The sequence below is a fragment of the Lacerta agilis genome, chromosome 9 (genome assembly GCF_009819535.1).
Source record: "Lacerta agilis isolate rLacAgi1 chromosome 9, rLacAgi1.pri, whole genome shotgun sequence".
Taxonomy (NCBI): Eukaryota; Metazoa; Chordata; class Lepidosauria; order Squamata; family Lacertidae; genus Lacerta; species Lacerta agilis.
Genome location: NC_046320.1, coordinates 39,770,858 through 39,786,122, shown reverse-complemented (window position 1 = coordinate 39,786,122; position 15,265 = coordinate 39,770,858). Strand labels below are relative to the sequence as shown.

At 41.7% G+C, this 15,265-nt stretch overlaps 1 protein-coding gene across 1 annotated transcript in view; it reads right to left on the bottom strand.

Moving 5' to 3' along the window:
• Nucleotides 1-433: 433 nt before the first annotated feature.
• Nucleotides 434-15,265, bottom strand: part of TBC1D9 (TBC1 domain family member 9) — a 52,031-nt gene continuing 37,199 nt past the window's right edge. Inside the window, exons 9-20 of the mRNA XM_033160822.1 lie at nucleotides 13,959-14,173; nucleotides 13,028-13,145; nucleotides 12,191-12,476; nucleotides 9,967-10,096; nucleotides 9,584-9,682; nucleotides 9,416-9,484; nucleotides 7,301-7,541; nucleotides 6,137-6,202; nucleotides 5,169-5,255; nucleotides 4,370-4,444; nucleotides 4,155-4,255; nucleotides 434-1,792 (exon numbers count right to left, since the gene is read on the bottom strand). Of these exons, the coding sequence (XP_033016713.1) occupies nucleotides 1,091-1,792; nucleotides 4,155-4,255; nucleotides 4,370-4,444; nucleotides 5,169-5,255; nucleotides 6,137-6,202; nucleotides 7,301-7,541; nucleotides 9,416-9,484; nucleotides 9,584-9,682; nucleotides 9,967-10,096; nucleotides 12,191-12,476; nucleotides 13,028-13,145; nucleotides 13,959-14,173 (2,189 nt within the window). The 3' untranslated portion in view covers nucleotides 434-1,090. The remainder of the gene's footprint in view (nucleotides 1,793-4,154; nucleotides 4,256-4,369; nucleotides 4,445-5,168; nucleotides 5,256-6,136; nucleotides 6,203-7,300; nucleotides 7,542-9,415; nucleotides 9,485-9,583; nucleotides 9,683-9,966; nucleotides 10,097-12,190; nucleotides 12,477-13,027; nucleotides 13,146-13,958; nucleotides 14,174-15,265) is intronic.

Here is a 15,265-nt window from a genome sequence, read left to right as displayed (position 1 = left end):
GCAAAGGAAATATGTGCACCATGGAAGTGAGTTGTGCCGCCATTTAATGTTTTGGAAAAAGAAGCAAAGATTCAAAGTGCAGGTGCTCCATTTGTCATTCAACATATCATTCATCTATAATAAAGTGACAGTGTTTTCATTAAGACTTTCAAACATTCAGTTACATTTCCTTGCAAATCCCCCCATTACATTCCTGCTAATAACTGTTTTAAAATGAAGACTTAAGCTATGAATTCTTAATCTACCATACACTAGGTTTAAAATGTTCAACAACATACAATTATCTACAGAATTTTATTAAAAACCCTCTCATTTTTAAAAGGGGTACTATGAATTGTTTAGGTCAGGATGTCGGCATGTGTCAAGGCAAGTCCATGGCGGTATCCCTGAAGAATGTATTTTAAAAAGTATTAGGAATCACTAGCCTCTCTTAAAAAAAAAAATTATATCAAGAGACATCCACCAGGGATGCTGCACAGAACTTACTTTCGAGTCCTAAACAAATTGACAGCATCCCTTTTTATTTTTAGCGCAGCCTACTAATTTCGTAACAGGCATTGGGTTCCAGTGCACACATGGTGCTCCCTGCCTGCAGCAGCTTCTGCTTCCCCATTCACGGCTGTGAGGGAAGCAGCTCTGCATGAGCCAAAGGCATGTGAACATTGTGCTACCTCCCTCAAGGGGAATGGCAAAGACAAAGGAACTCCATGTGCAAGCTGCAGCACACAATGCTTGTGCCACTTTTAAGTTCTTCCAGATTTTTCCTTACCAGGATTTCAGGTCCGTTTTTAAAACACACACAAACTTTGTTCATTTCTAGACTTAAAATTGTACTAATTGTCACCATTTATCCATGGATAGCAATACTAATAACATACCCACCACTGACAATGATCCCCCCCCCCCTATATTGACGATAAGACAAGCATTCTGATAATGTTTCCCACAGAGAGAGAAAGTTCAATATAACATGTTCACATAAGCAAGAACTACCACCTTTTGAAAACACCAGGACCTGTGCCAGGCAGTAATAAATATGTAATAAAAACCAAAAAATATTTTTTTAAAAACCCTCCCTACCTGGGCCCACTTAGCCTGACATAGCAGAGATTTCGTAGTCACTCGCAGATATTATGGGTTTACCCATCATCCGCACATTCTTGGCATTTGTAATCCTTGCCATCATACAGACTGGCTTGTCGAAATACCGCACCAGGGCAGGTTCAGTCAAGAGGGAAGCCAGAAACTGCTCAAAGGTGATAGCCCAGTCTCTGTCGATGCTCATGCTTCTAGGTAGAGAAGGGTTGCTGCTTCGCACTAAAACCGTGTCCTCGCCGATGTCTTCACAATGCAACTTGTCTTCCTCATGAGAGCCTGCACTTAGGACGGAATAGGAAGACATGGAGCTGTCGTCTTTAGTATCGTCATCTGAAATAAGCATGGAAGAACCAGCTCCATTGTCTCTAGGAGAAGAATCTTCCAGCTTGATGTCCTCCATCTGTGTGCCATCACCACAAATATTCTCTTCCTCATCCGCAAGGAAGCCATCTTGAAAAGGGTCACGTTGTCCAAGGTGATACTGCTGGCTTCCCTTCTTCTGAAGAAGTGCGTTCTGAATGGCTTTGCTGCTACTCTCCACCTCCTTAAGAGGCTGCACACTAAATAACTTACCAACTTCCCCAATTTCCAAAAGCAAACTTGTCACAGCTGCAGTAGCGTGGTAAAGATCCTGCTCATTGGGGTCTTCACTAAACATGTTATACATTGTCTTGCACAATTCAATAAACTGCCCCTAGATGCAAGAGAGAGGAACAAGGTTTTGTTTCTTAAATATCTATTATACTCCTACTTTTGTATGGGGCTCCAAGTTGTCTCCCATTCTAGATCATGACCATGTCCACACTTGCTTAGCTTCAGCAGTAACATGTATTAGGTGCTCCCAGTTAATTGACTGAGATGCAAGAGAATTAATGGGAAAAGGAGAAAGGCACAATTGTTCTCTGTATATTCCTGGACATGTAATACCAAATTAACAATTACCAACATACACTTTAACTTGACAAAAATCAGTTCATTAAAAAAAAATCATATGAGTGTTACTAGCATCTAGTGCTTACCCCAGTCTAGCAAATGTTTCTGAGGCAGATTATGGAGGAGAATTAGTACCTCCATGTTTTCTCTCTATTGGCAACAGAAATTCCTGCAGATTCTTACCCAAAAGAATGCATGCGCCAGCCTAAGCTGCCCTCCTTAAGCTATGTAGAAAAAGATTAAAAGTGAGGCATTTATTAAGTCACAGGGCTTAATCTCAAAAAAGTATGTGTATACGAGGGGAAACTCTGTAACTATAGGTGACAACAGAGTCATCCCTAGGGGGTGCAAATCATGATGCCAATCATGTTCTTTGGGTGCACTGTATTACACAGGGAAAATCTGCCTCTGAAATTTGAACCAGAAGGCAGAGAGCCTAGACTCCCATGTCTTTGAAGAAAATGTCTAGAAGAAATCTGAATGCTTTCAACAGGTGACAGGGATTGACTCTGAAACTATTTATGTACAAAACATCCTTATAAATCCCCTGCAAGTGCCTCTTGAACTTGCCTAGGCCAGCAAATTTTTAAAAGACATTTGGGATTCAATTATACCAGTTGTTTCGAGGACATGCACCTTTTACTTAGGATTCCCATCCTGCTAAAAGAAACAGAAAAGAGCAGAGTACGCTCTAGAAATTACTTTTCACTGTTAACTAAATTCAGAGTGCAGGCTTTTTCTTTAGGGTTACTTACAACATTCTTTGGCTTTAAGCAATTAAGCATTAAGTGAACTAACGGACTTCAGGATTTGCCCCACATTCCTGCAGTTGAATTTGAATGTGTTGAGAAAACAAAACTACCAATCTCTCTCTCATACATACATGTGCCTTTTTTTCAGAGGGAGGGACTTTGCTTTTTGAAATAGGGAAGGGGGAAAATAAGCTATGCCACCAGCTGACTTTTGAATGCAAGCACACCCCTCTTCCCATGCCTGCTTTTCTGGGGGCTGTAAAAGGGGATTCAGGTGAACACGGGGGTCCTGCCCAATCACTGACCAGTGTTACTTAGCATTTGGGGCCTGTTCCCAAATGAGGCTGCCTCCACGTAAAGGTGTGGAATCCCTGAAAGTGCAGGGCCCAGAGTGGTCACCCTGATCCCCTACTGTGTAGGACTAATTAAACAATCTATGAGGAGATCCAACCTTGCAAACTTCCCTGTTGTGGGCACATAAACCACCACCACTCTGCCATCTCTGATAGCAGTAACAGCAAAAGAAAAGAAAAGGGGGTGTCAGTGAGATCACAGGAGTCTTTGGATCTGCTAGATCAGGCTTCCTCAACCTCGGCCCTCCAGATGTTTTGAGACTACAGTTTTCACCATCCCTGACCACTGGTCCTGCTAGCTAGGGATCATGGGAGTTGTAGGCCAAAAACATCTGGAGGACCAAGGTTGAGGAAGCCTGTGCTAGATCTAAACAACTCTCCTGTTCCCTGACATGTCCCCAGAACAGATTAGAAAGTGCACCAGCCCTGGAGCTGGCGTTACTGATTTTGAAAGCTACTGGGACTAATGGGAGAGGAAACGCTGAAAGAAATAAAAATGGGAGAGGAAACGCTGAAAGAAATAAAACCACTGGTCCAAAAGGAAGAAATTTAAACAACTTTTGCACCTGAAATTTAAACAACTTTTTCCAAAGGATTATGCATGCCAACAAATTGTGCATTTTTCTCTTCTCTATGAATGAACTTCAAATGCACCAACAATATTGTATCAACACCCCTCTTCAAATTTTGCTAATAAAATAAAGGCGATTCATTGTTTAGTCTTACATTTTTGTTCAAAAATGACTAAAGAATTTGATCCACAGATCATTGTATGGGTTGCTGCATGCATTCACCTGTTGAAAAAATGGCTTATGCTGCCAGCTTTCACATCACTGATTGCCAGCTGGGGGGAAGTGGGAAAGGGGCTCCTTTATTTGCATTTAGAAGTGTTAGGGACTAACATACCACCTATGTTACAGAATGCACTACTTGCAGACTCGACAACCTACACTATGCTTAGTTGCTGGATACGGGGACTGAGACCTTACACACCTTTTTGTGTGTTAACAAAGCTTACCTGATTGAGTTTGGGCAAGTCCTTTGCACTCTTTGCTTTGACTTTATTCTCTTGGCTCCACATTCTAAGGTAGTTTCTATTATCTTGAGAGTTCTTCTTACCTAACACAAATGTTTTTCCAAAAAGCAAGATTATTATTTTTTTTGGAAGAAGTTGGATAACGAAAAATTATTTCCCCATCCCCTCCAATTTAACAGACAGGAGAAACTTCATACCTTTTTCAGTTTTCACACTCACATTAACAAAACCCTCATCTGCTCCATGTTTGTTCCTGCCATCTACGCCAACAACTAATGCACAGAAGGAACAAAATTAATGTACTTTGAGACACCTCTGTATTTACACATTTGGTTACATTAGTTAAGCACAAGCCCAGGAAAGCTGGTATCAGCCAGGCCTTCTCAGGGTGTTTCCAGACATGCAGCAATTCATCGCTCTCTTTTTCCCCAACACAGCTGACGAGTATCACACTTTTGGTATGTGGGCATCCTGCTGCGATCTCTCCACACAAGAGGGTATGACATACCATAGACGATGGCACAATTCATCCAAGTACCATCTTTTTAAAAAAGTGTCTCATATTAAAAAAAAAATTCAAGCTAATTTCTGCTGCCTCTATACACCACTCTGTGCCTACTCACCCTCAACTGGGAACCCAGCCTGAGCCACAACCTCAGAGAAGGTGATCGGATATGCCTTTCCCTCTCCACATCAAGGAAATTTCTGTGACCTTTGTTCACAGAGGGGGTACACCAAAAGGATCCAATACCTTTCTGGTCTCCTGAAACTCCCCTCTACCCTAGAAACTAAACTACTCCAACCATGAAGCTGATGTGCTTTATTTCCCTTCGAGAGGGAAGAGGGTGGTCCACAGTCCTCCTGATATTCAGAGAGAAAACTGTAGCTGACTTCTATTCTATTTGGGGTGCAAGAACCTTTGAGTTTATATTGGAAGGGGAAATTGGCGTGGTCATGAAAGAGGAAAGAGAAGAGATCTGAGGTAAAGTCCTGTACCATGTGTACACTCTGGTGTGATGTCTTCAAAGAAGTACTGTGTTGCTTCAAAAGCAGAATCCGGCTCTTCTTGATCAGAGGATGGGTCTGCGCATAGAAGCATCAAGCATCAGCATACTTGCACAGATCAACCAACCCACTTGTACATATAAAAAATGCCAACCTCCACCACCACTACCAATATATATTACAGTTGTTGTTTTTTAAAGCAATCTATTTCAGGGGAATAATAAATTACTAATGGATAGGTTTATGAAACAGCATTTCCTATACTGTATAGAAATGCTTCTTAAATGTCTGATATAAAAGTCTTGGGCACAGATGTCCTTATATGTACCAATTTAGGTGAACAAAGGCTTAATTATGGTCTTTGTTGAAACATGCAGGTTCTCGGAAGCCCAGTGCTGGGCATCACAAGGCAAACACATAAATGTCAGGGCATTTTGTGGATGTGCCCTAGATGTTAATGGCACACGTTTTAATAATAATGCAAACAGCAAATTATTACAACCTGTAGCTTCCAGCTCCTGCTGGGCTACAACTCCCATCATCCTGAACCATGGGCCGTGCTGGCTGGGGCTGATGGGACTGCAGAGTCCAAAAAACATCTAGATGGCCACACAGTCCCCACCTTTTATTTATAGTAACTAGATGCTATGTATTTATTTTTGGTCTATATGCTTATTCCATTTAGCACTGCCGTGCATATCTTTTTGATGACAAACAGAGTTATGGCTATGCCTCAGAGCACAGCTACCCTTCCCATTTAGTATGCGCGAATAGAAATCCCAATACTGGTTGGTGGATGAGTTACAGCAAATGTCCTACCAACAGATGCAATCCTATGCATGTCTACTCAGAAGTAAGGCCCACCGAGTTCTGTGGGTCTTACTCTCATGTTAAGGAGGTCAAGAACGGCACCGCAAGCGGAATCTTTAGGTATCCGGAATGGCCCTCTGCTTACTTACCAGGCAAAACATGCATTTTATACAGTAGCTTCAGCTTCTCTGTAAGATCTCCATGGCATGCTGCACCTAGAAGTCACATTTGCTGTATCAGAATTACTAATTATATTTTAATGCAGCACACACAATCTCCCAGACATTTAGAAATTAGTTATCTATCTTAAATAAGGAATTATACCTTATTCATATGTAACCTCCATAAACATACATAGCAAGTGCAGTAGGGGGGGGGGAGGATTTACCTGTTCCTTTAGATACCATATAGAGAGAAAACAAGGGTTATAATGTACTAATCCATCTAATGTGGCCACATAGATACAATTTAGACTCCGTGTCTGAAGAAATAAATTCCAACTACTGAAGAGGGATCAAACAGTTAAATACTGGACTTTAGCTTTATTTTGGGGATTGTAAACTATGTGCACATCCAATATGCATTTCAATTGCTTAGGAATATATTTGCATAATTGCAGTTTACTGTTTCTTTGTTTGAATCCACCCACCACCATTGCCTTAATCTGAAAAAAAATGTTGCCCTATTATCTCACAGCAGAGTACATGCTGGGGAAAACTTTGACTATATGAGAATTTCACATGCATCAGATAAACTGGACTTTTGTTAGAAAAGACAATATGCCATGAGCAAACTTTACTGGCACACAATGTACCTCTTTAAAATTCTTAACCACAAGATATTGAGGCATTAATGTGCTGAGCGCAATTCAGATGTTGCTTGGCTTTTGGGATGACAAATTCTTTACACACTTCAAGTGTACCGATGTGTTCAGATTATGGCTTATTATGTAATTACTACACAATAAATATATATCAATTTTATTTAATGGCAGAATCCAAATCCAAATAAAAACTGCAGGTTAACAGGCATAAGCTATGATATTTCCCTTCTATTACATTCAAAAATATATAATTGAATGGGTTTTTTTGGGGGGGGGGGAGAATGGTAATTGCTCCTATTAACCTATTCCTTTAAAATGACTGCCAATGATATAAACATATCCAGGTTATGAGAACACATGTGTATATAGCCTTTTAAAATGCAATTGTCTCATAAGGCTGCATACCAAGCCAATGATTTCACAGTTAATGCAATTGGGAGAGTCAGGCCTCAGGTTTAGTAAAGCAGTTAAATACATGTATTCTTCTTACTTAGTCCAGAGACAAATTCCCGAAAGTTGATTAAGGAATCTCCGTTTTCATCCAACAATCTGAACAAGCGTGCCGCCAACACATCAGAGTGAGTACCACAGGCCCAAGGAAAGAGGAGAGCAAACATGCCCTTGAATTGCTCAAAGTCAATGCGGTACTGTTCTAAATAAGGCAAGCTTGGGTCATGGCGGTCAGTGGCATTGCTGGTGCCTCCCCAGTAGCAGCTAGTGAGATGCTCTGCCTGAAGAAAAGCAAGGCACACGACATTGCCATTATTAGGACAATATTCATCTCTCTTCTGGCAGCAGCATCTGCCATCAATGATTTATGCTACTTTTGAACAAATGCAATTGTTGACAAATTTCACCTGACCTAGAGTTGGCACACAGAGTGTTTAACTTTACACTATTGCTGCTATACCAGGACAGAGGTGCCAACTTGAGTAAAATATTGGGAGGCGACCAGGTAAGCCCCACCCTGCATAATCAATCACATGACACGGCACACTATTTGAATGGCAATGCCCATCAACTGGGAGGGGGATGAATGGCCCCCTCAAATAGTTTACTGGGGTAGCTGAAGGAATCTCAGCCCCTAGGAGTTGGTTCCTGTGTACCAGGATGACCCATTCTCCACAGAGCACAACCGTAACACACAACCTAAATAAGATTACACCATCTACATTTTGTAGTCACAGAATCTTTTCTATTATGAAAAGTTCACAGGTGCTATGGAAACACTGGTTATACACCCCCTCTCCACACATGTGAGTAATGATCAGGGACACGACTGTCAACCATGGGGGGGAAAAGAGTCCAGCTTGCCCTGTTCAAATCTTGCATCTATGCAAAAGCGTTTTATTGATTGACTGATTTTCATTACATTTATAACCTGCTTTTCTTGTCTGGAACTCAAGATTTATTAACATGTGCAGGCAGAAAAGGATGCTATCCAGACTTTGCCTTCTGCAGACAGAAAGGCTCCTTCCATTCATGGAAGGCTTTTGATCAAGTGCAGGGATCCCACTAGTAACGTGGTGGTGACAGAAGGAGTGCCACCTCTCCTCTTACACAGTTCCAGAGGATCCCCAGCCCTCAATAACAGTATGGGAGGTGATGTTGAGGGTTTCAGTCAGTTTCTTCCACTCTCTGCCAGTGGGGCTGTCCCTCAAGTTGAACTCCACACAGATGATGATGCTCCTGCCCATTGGAGTGAAGTCCAGATTCGGCCAAATGTACTGATATACCGGTACACCTCCGCTTCCATTATACCATGGCTGTAGGGACCTTGCTCTAGTAATTGACATAAATGGCCTCGGCCCAGTATACCTGAAGGAGTGTCTCCACCCCCCTTCATTCAGCCCGGACACTGAGGTCCAGCTGAGGGACTTCTGGCAGTTCCCTCACAGCGAGAAGTGAGGTTACAGGGAACCAGGCAGAGGGCCTTCTCGGTAGTGGCACCCGCCCTGTGGAACGCCCTCCTATCAGATGTCAAGGAAATAAACAACTATCTGACTTTCAGAAGACATCTGAAAGCAGCCCTGTTTAGGGAAATTTTTAATGTTTGATCTTTTACCGTGTTTTTAGTATTCTGTTGGGAGCTGCCCAGAGTGGCTGGGGATGTATGTATAAATATAACAACAATAACAACAACTACAGGAGGGTTGCGTCTCCAAAGTTAGTGTCATGGATCTGAGCTCTCTGGGTTGCTGCTGAGTTCCTTTTTCAACATATACTGCAATGGTGTTTTTGCAAAAAGTTACTGGATTTTTAAAACAACAACAAGAACAACAATTACTTGTGATTACCAATGTGATCACTGAAAGAGCATCTACATGACAATTATATGGTTGGTTTCATTTCCCAATCTACACTTACTTTAATTAAAATATTCCATCCACATATTTACCATCAAAGTGGAAGTGAAATAGTTGCTTCTGCATTATGGGTTGAACTCAAACACAGCTTATAGTTTTTTCCTTCTTCAAACTGTTTTGACAATCAACTGAAATTTCACTGAAATCAGTGAGAAAATATATATGGAAGGGTACACAGGCAACCTACATAATACTACTAAACAATGAATGAACTGGACAGCTATTTCAAATTTACGTACCTTGAAAAGGGCATAGAGTTCCTCCAGTTCATCTATTGTAAAAGAAGTTTCTGTCACTATGGTTCGTACCTTTCAAAATGTGTAAGCAGAAAGAGTTTAGGCGCATGTAAGGCATTAGAAATCAAAACTCAAGAGACAATTGATTAAAATAGCTCTCCAGGAACCTACCACATTGCGTTTGGTCGTGTCTTCTAGAGTCTGGATCACCTTCAGTCTCTGTTTGAATCTCATTTGTTCAATCAAATCTGCCCGTATGCTTCCAAATTTCTAAAGGGAAAAATTATCACTCAGCTTTGCTGTAAACCTAGACAGTCAGATCTGTAACTGGTTAAAGAATAAGGAAGCAAAAAGCAGGAATAAATGGGACAGTTCTCAAAATGGAGGGACAGGAAAAGTGGGATCCCCGAAGCATGAATATTGGGACCTGTGCTTTTTAATATGCTCATACATGACCTGGAGTTAGAACAGTGTGGAGCCTAACATATTGCTTGTTTTCGTGTTCCTTTCCTCGCATTTTTACATTTAATCGCTGATATTTTTTGTCAAATCACCTCATAGGAAGTTCTGATGAGCCTGAAGATATCCACCTCAGGATAAGGCCCTACATCGTCACTGAGCAGCGAGTGAAGGTGAGGAATTGGTGGCAGAGTGCTGTCCTTATTGGTCACACTGTCCAAATATCTATAGGTGGGAAAAGAAATCAAATGGAAGCACTATAAGGCACGTCTTTGCGTGTAAAATTAATCCAAGCTTAAAAGCACTGTACATTCCATTTCTCCCCCGAAGTTTATTTAAAACACTCACACCCACCAAGTTCGGGTTTGTAACAGTGCTTAGTATGGACATCTCCAGGTAGGGCTGGAAATGCCCCCTGCCTGAAGAAGAAGAGGAAGAAGAAGAGTGGAGGAGCGGAGACGTGAACCCGGTTCCCCAGATAACATGCAGCTGCTGGGTGACCTTGGGCTAGTCACACTTCTTTGAAGTCTCTCAGCCCCACTCACCTCACAGAGTGTTTGTTGTGGGGGAGGAAGGGAAAGGAGAATGTTAGCCGCTTTGAGACTCCTTCGGGTAGTGAAAAGCGGGATATCAAATCCAAACTCTTCTTCTTCTTCTTCTTAACCACTACACCACACTGGCTCTGAAGCCCTCGAAAGCCACTGTGAGTTAGGGTAGACAATACTGAGCTACATGGACCAATGGTCTGAGGGTATAAAGGCAGCTTCCAATGTTCCTAAACATCTCAGAATGAACTCCAAATGATCACAGATTATAGCATCAACCGTGTAAAGGAGACAATTACTAAACAACCTTGTGTTTGTGATGGAGACTGGGAGATAATGGCTCAGCTAAGACTATTCAGCTACTCCCTTCCAGTCAGCTAAATGAAAATAATAATGTTAGCAGAGCTAGTTGATGGAAGTCAAACAGTAGGATGTCTGGCTTTTGGATAGTCACAGAAAACCATGTGGAAGAAAATGCTTCCCAGAGAACAGCATAACCTGCGACTATACTCTGAATAAGACAGACCTGAATTTAAGCACCAGCCTAGTAGCCATAGGCTAGGCATAGCAAACTCGGCCCTCCAGATGTTTTGGGACTACAACTCCCATGATCCCTAGCTAACAGGACCACTGGTCAGGGGTGATGGGAACTGTAGTCCCAAAACATATGGAGGGCCGAGTTTGCCTATGCCTGCCATAGACTATCAGGAATGCCATGCAGGGTGAATGTTGTGAGCTAGTGGAGGATGGACAGTGTGACATCCCTCCTCTCAACCCAACATGAAAACCAAATGGGCTGCTAGAGGAGGAAAGTCCCATTTTCTGCACCCAGCATGGAAATGCAGCTGCCAGTCCTTCCCCTGCCAGGAGGCCCAACAGGCTAGTAAAATCTTTTGAGGCTAATAAATTATATGGGCTTGTAGAGTCTGTAGCAAGAGACTGAGTTGAAATGCATATGCTCTGCATGCATGAGATCCCTGGGTGATTTCTCAGTATGAGCCCTTAGTAACAGAGATGGGAAAGACTTTGCTTTGGGTGCTGTTGCCAGTTCAGAATTGTCAGTACTATGCGGCACTGAATCATGTTAATGGGTCCTCTAAGGCAGCTCTTTCTAATGAAATCAAATCATAGTGCCAGGGACTGGGGGGTGGGGGTAGGGACAGACTTGAGCAAAACTGCTCCAGTGCTAGCGAGTGGCTAATTAGGGAGACAGAACAGGATGAGTCAAAGTTATTTAATGGCTATGCTTTCCCTTTATTATATGGAAAGCCCTTTTGACAATGTGAAGTTACTGATTTAAAGGGGGGAGTTGCGTGCTGCAAGAGCATTACGTAGGACGGTCACAACTGCAAGATATTTTAAGCTTAGTTTATGTATATGCTGCTCTCCCATAGGGAACTGTGTTGAAAGTAGCTCCCACCAAACACCTACTTACTGTCAACATATATAACAATTGGAATAAATAAAAAGAAAATTGTTATAAGACATTATAAATTCAAACAAAGCAAAAAACAGCTCAATACATATCTTATAAATTCAACATTACAATGAAATAGTCCAGACTTATTGCATAACAATTACAGTGCTGGGAAGAAGCTGTGGGGAAATATTTAAATATTCAACCATCCTGGTTAACAATAAAACTGCTAGCACATTTGCAAAAAGCTAAGCAGGGTCGTGTATGGTTTCAAATTGGATTGCGGGGGAGCTGTGTCTTGAGATTCCTGCATTGCAGGGAGTTGGACTAGAGGAGATTCCCAAAGGCAAAACTTACCTTCCAAGCACTGTCATCGCTTCCCCATCATCTTTACAATTCAGCAACTTGTCCACATTGGCATCTAGCACAGCCAGTGCCAACTGGAATATCACTTTTATGCCTTCATAGAAGAAACAGTCCACAACAACCACGGCACTTTCAAAGGGCATTACACTGAGGAAGAGTGTGAGGAACCAGGAAAGGGATATAGTGGAGATGACCCCCAAGTCCTGCATACAGTCATATAATTGTGGAACATAATCTCGAGCTAACTCTTCAAAGACACCTTGATCCACCAGAGCTCCTGCAAGACATAATCAGTATTTGACGTATATGAAATGTTGATTCATAGAACGTGCATTAAACCTATCTAGAAAAGCAGTGTGGAATCATTTTCCAATTAGCTTACACTGAACTACATTACAATATCTTGCCACTCAGGATTCATCCTTTCATCATTAATTTTGTGTTTATGTAGTGAAAAGAATCTGGTTCATGCAACTGACAAACATTATAAAAATCCATTACTCTGGGTCCTATTGCTCTAATTGGATCATCATAATAACATAAGGTCTTTATTGATTTTGACTTTTGCAGCCCACCAAAAATCATTTATATATTTTACAGACTAGAAACAAAATACGGAATGGCTATGTTTGGACGTGATGTGAAGCAAGATATAAAAGGCAGTTCTCCAAAACACAAGGCAGAAGCCCAGCCACTCAAATGTCATTCAGCATCAATGAATTCAAGCATCCCTCCCCCATTGGCAGACCAAACCTCATTTTCCGGCAGCTTAAGAATTAGGTCTGAAATTCCCAGTGATTATGCTTTTACAAGTCTCCTTTGACATACCAACAACTCTCGTGTTGTAGTAATCTGGCAGCATGCGCTCACACAAAGCCACAAGCAGCCAGAATGCTTCCTCTTCCTTTGCATACAAAAGCAGTACCGATGTAACAATATTCATGGCCTAGAAAAAAGTACATTCAAAAGTACATATACTAGATGTTAAATGGTCTAGATAACAGAGTCAATCAACAACAGCCCTAGTTTGGGCCTAGTTTCAGAAAGTAGCAAGTGATTCCACGAAGTATTTTTCAAAGACGTTGAACCATACAGCCTGGCCAACTTCAACAAGTTATCACACACTGACTCTCTCTCTCTTTCTCCCTCATTTCCCACTCCCTTGGAAATCTGCAGAGGCAAAAGCCACGCTTTTCAAAGTCTAAGTTATGTGATTAGAAATGGAGAAGTAGTCTACAGTCTACAGCAGTTTTAAACCAGTCACCTATTCCAAAGTCACTCCCTTTAATGGCAAACCAGGGGGTGGATGCTGGTGGTTCTGTAGTAGCCACAAGATGGATGTATCAGCATGCTAAGGGATCTCTGAGGTTTGCATAGTTCTACCCCGCACCCCAAAAACTTAACAAAATCTTAAACATTCAGATGCACACAAGCCCAATGACCATCTGAGTATATTCAGCAGTATCAGCTGGAAATGAAAACCAGAAAAGACCCAAGTGTGGGAGGAGGCGAGAAGAGTTGAATGTCCTACTTGGCTGGACCTTGAAAAGGAGAATTCCTGTTATAAGGGCTCATATATTGCAACATTTTGCTGCAGGTTCTACTTGTTAAATTCCAGGAAGGTTTAAATTATCCAACCTACTCTACTAGATCAAAATTTACCATAAGTGCAAGGAAGGTTTGGCCTCTGTGTGCAACAATAAATAGAGAGATGAGTGAAGGAATCTGGGTTCTTCGAAATGAAATGAGTTTCAATTACCTGGCAGTATCCTATGTTTGGATTTCTAAATGCATAAGCAGTTAGTACTCTCCTCAGAGCAGCAATACCCATCTCATTCTGGAATGCAGGATGCTCTGGGAGAGAGCGGTGCAAATCCCTCTCAATCTCTTCTGTGGCGAGATTGTATTTCCCCATAGACTTCTCCACCAAGTCTTCATAATAGCCGGCGTGGGTGGCCATTTCATTAATAGCTCCTAACAATGCAAGAGAGCCAAATTGACAAAAGAGAAAGTAGGTTACAGATATAGGCCAGGATCCAAACCAACTGCACAGTGAGTTCTGCATGCCCAAGGGGACATGCCCCCCCCCCCACAATGCTAATTGGCAAATCATTTTTGAAGCTAAGAAGGTCTTCATAAAGTTTGTGCTACGGCATAAGGGTTTGCTGTTAAAATAAAATTAAAAAACTCTCTCACTATTCAAATGTGCCTGAAGTGATTCTTTGGATTTCAGCCACTGATTACAATAATCAGGTCCTATTCTTTCAAAACCTCCCATGCTCAAGTTAACTGTCATAGACCTTTGGTTTAACACAATGAGTTAACACACCTGCCTCCTCTTCTAAGAAAAAGGTTTGCAGACAGTGGCAAGCCTACTGTGAGAGATCCAAGATATTCTGTATACAACCCCAAATAGAGCCATGCTAACAAAAGTGTGCTTGTGTGTGTGTGTGTGTGTGTGTGTGTGTGTGCGCACACACACACACACACACAGAGAGAGAGAGAGAGAAATGCTCATTCAAATAAGATAGCAGAATGCAGTTTTATGTTCTGTGGTAAGCTACTTATAAATAGGTCATAAGAAATCTGCAATCCCCTTAATAGTTTATCACGCCTATTATGTAAGCCCACAAAAAGCCTGCTTTGAGTTATAAGTCCCACTGCTGGCTCCATGATTTGGGGGCACTTCAGCAAGGCATCCTCAATTGACCCCAGATTGGCTGCACAAACTGAGAATTCCATCATTCAGTCTCTGTCTTGGTGCTGCATATAAAGCAAAAACGGTAGGGCATTGGAAGTGTCTTAAGGGTCTCTGTTCAGGTGCATGGACAAAGCTCTCACCTGCTCCTTTTTTCAACCCAGGAGAACAGATTTAACTGGCAAGTTCATTTCTCTGTGTGTTTTCACCTACCTCTAATTTTAAAAAAGTATCTGTCAATCCCTAGCAATTTAATGAAGTACAAATTAGTCCACCTCCCTGTTGTTAACTCAATTCCTTGTGGAACTTGACACCTATGCCTACATCACAGAGGAAGAGCCCTTTTATATGCTTTGCTGTACACTTCT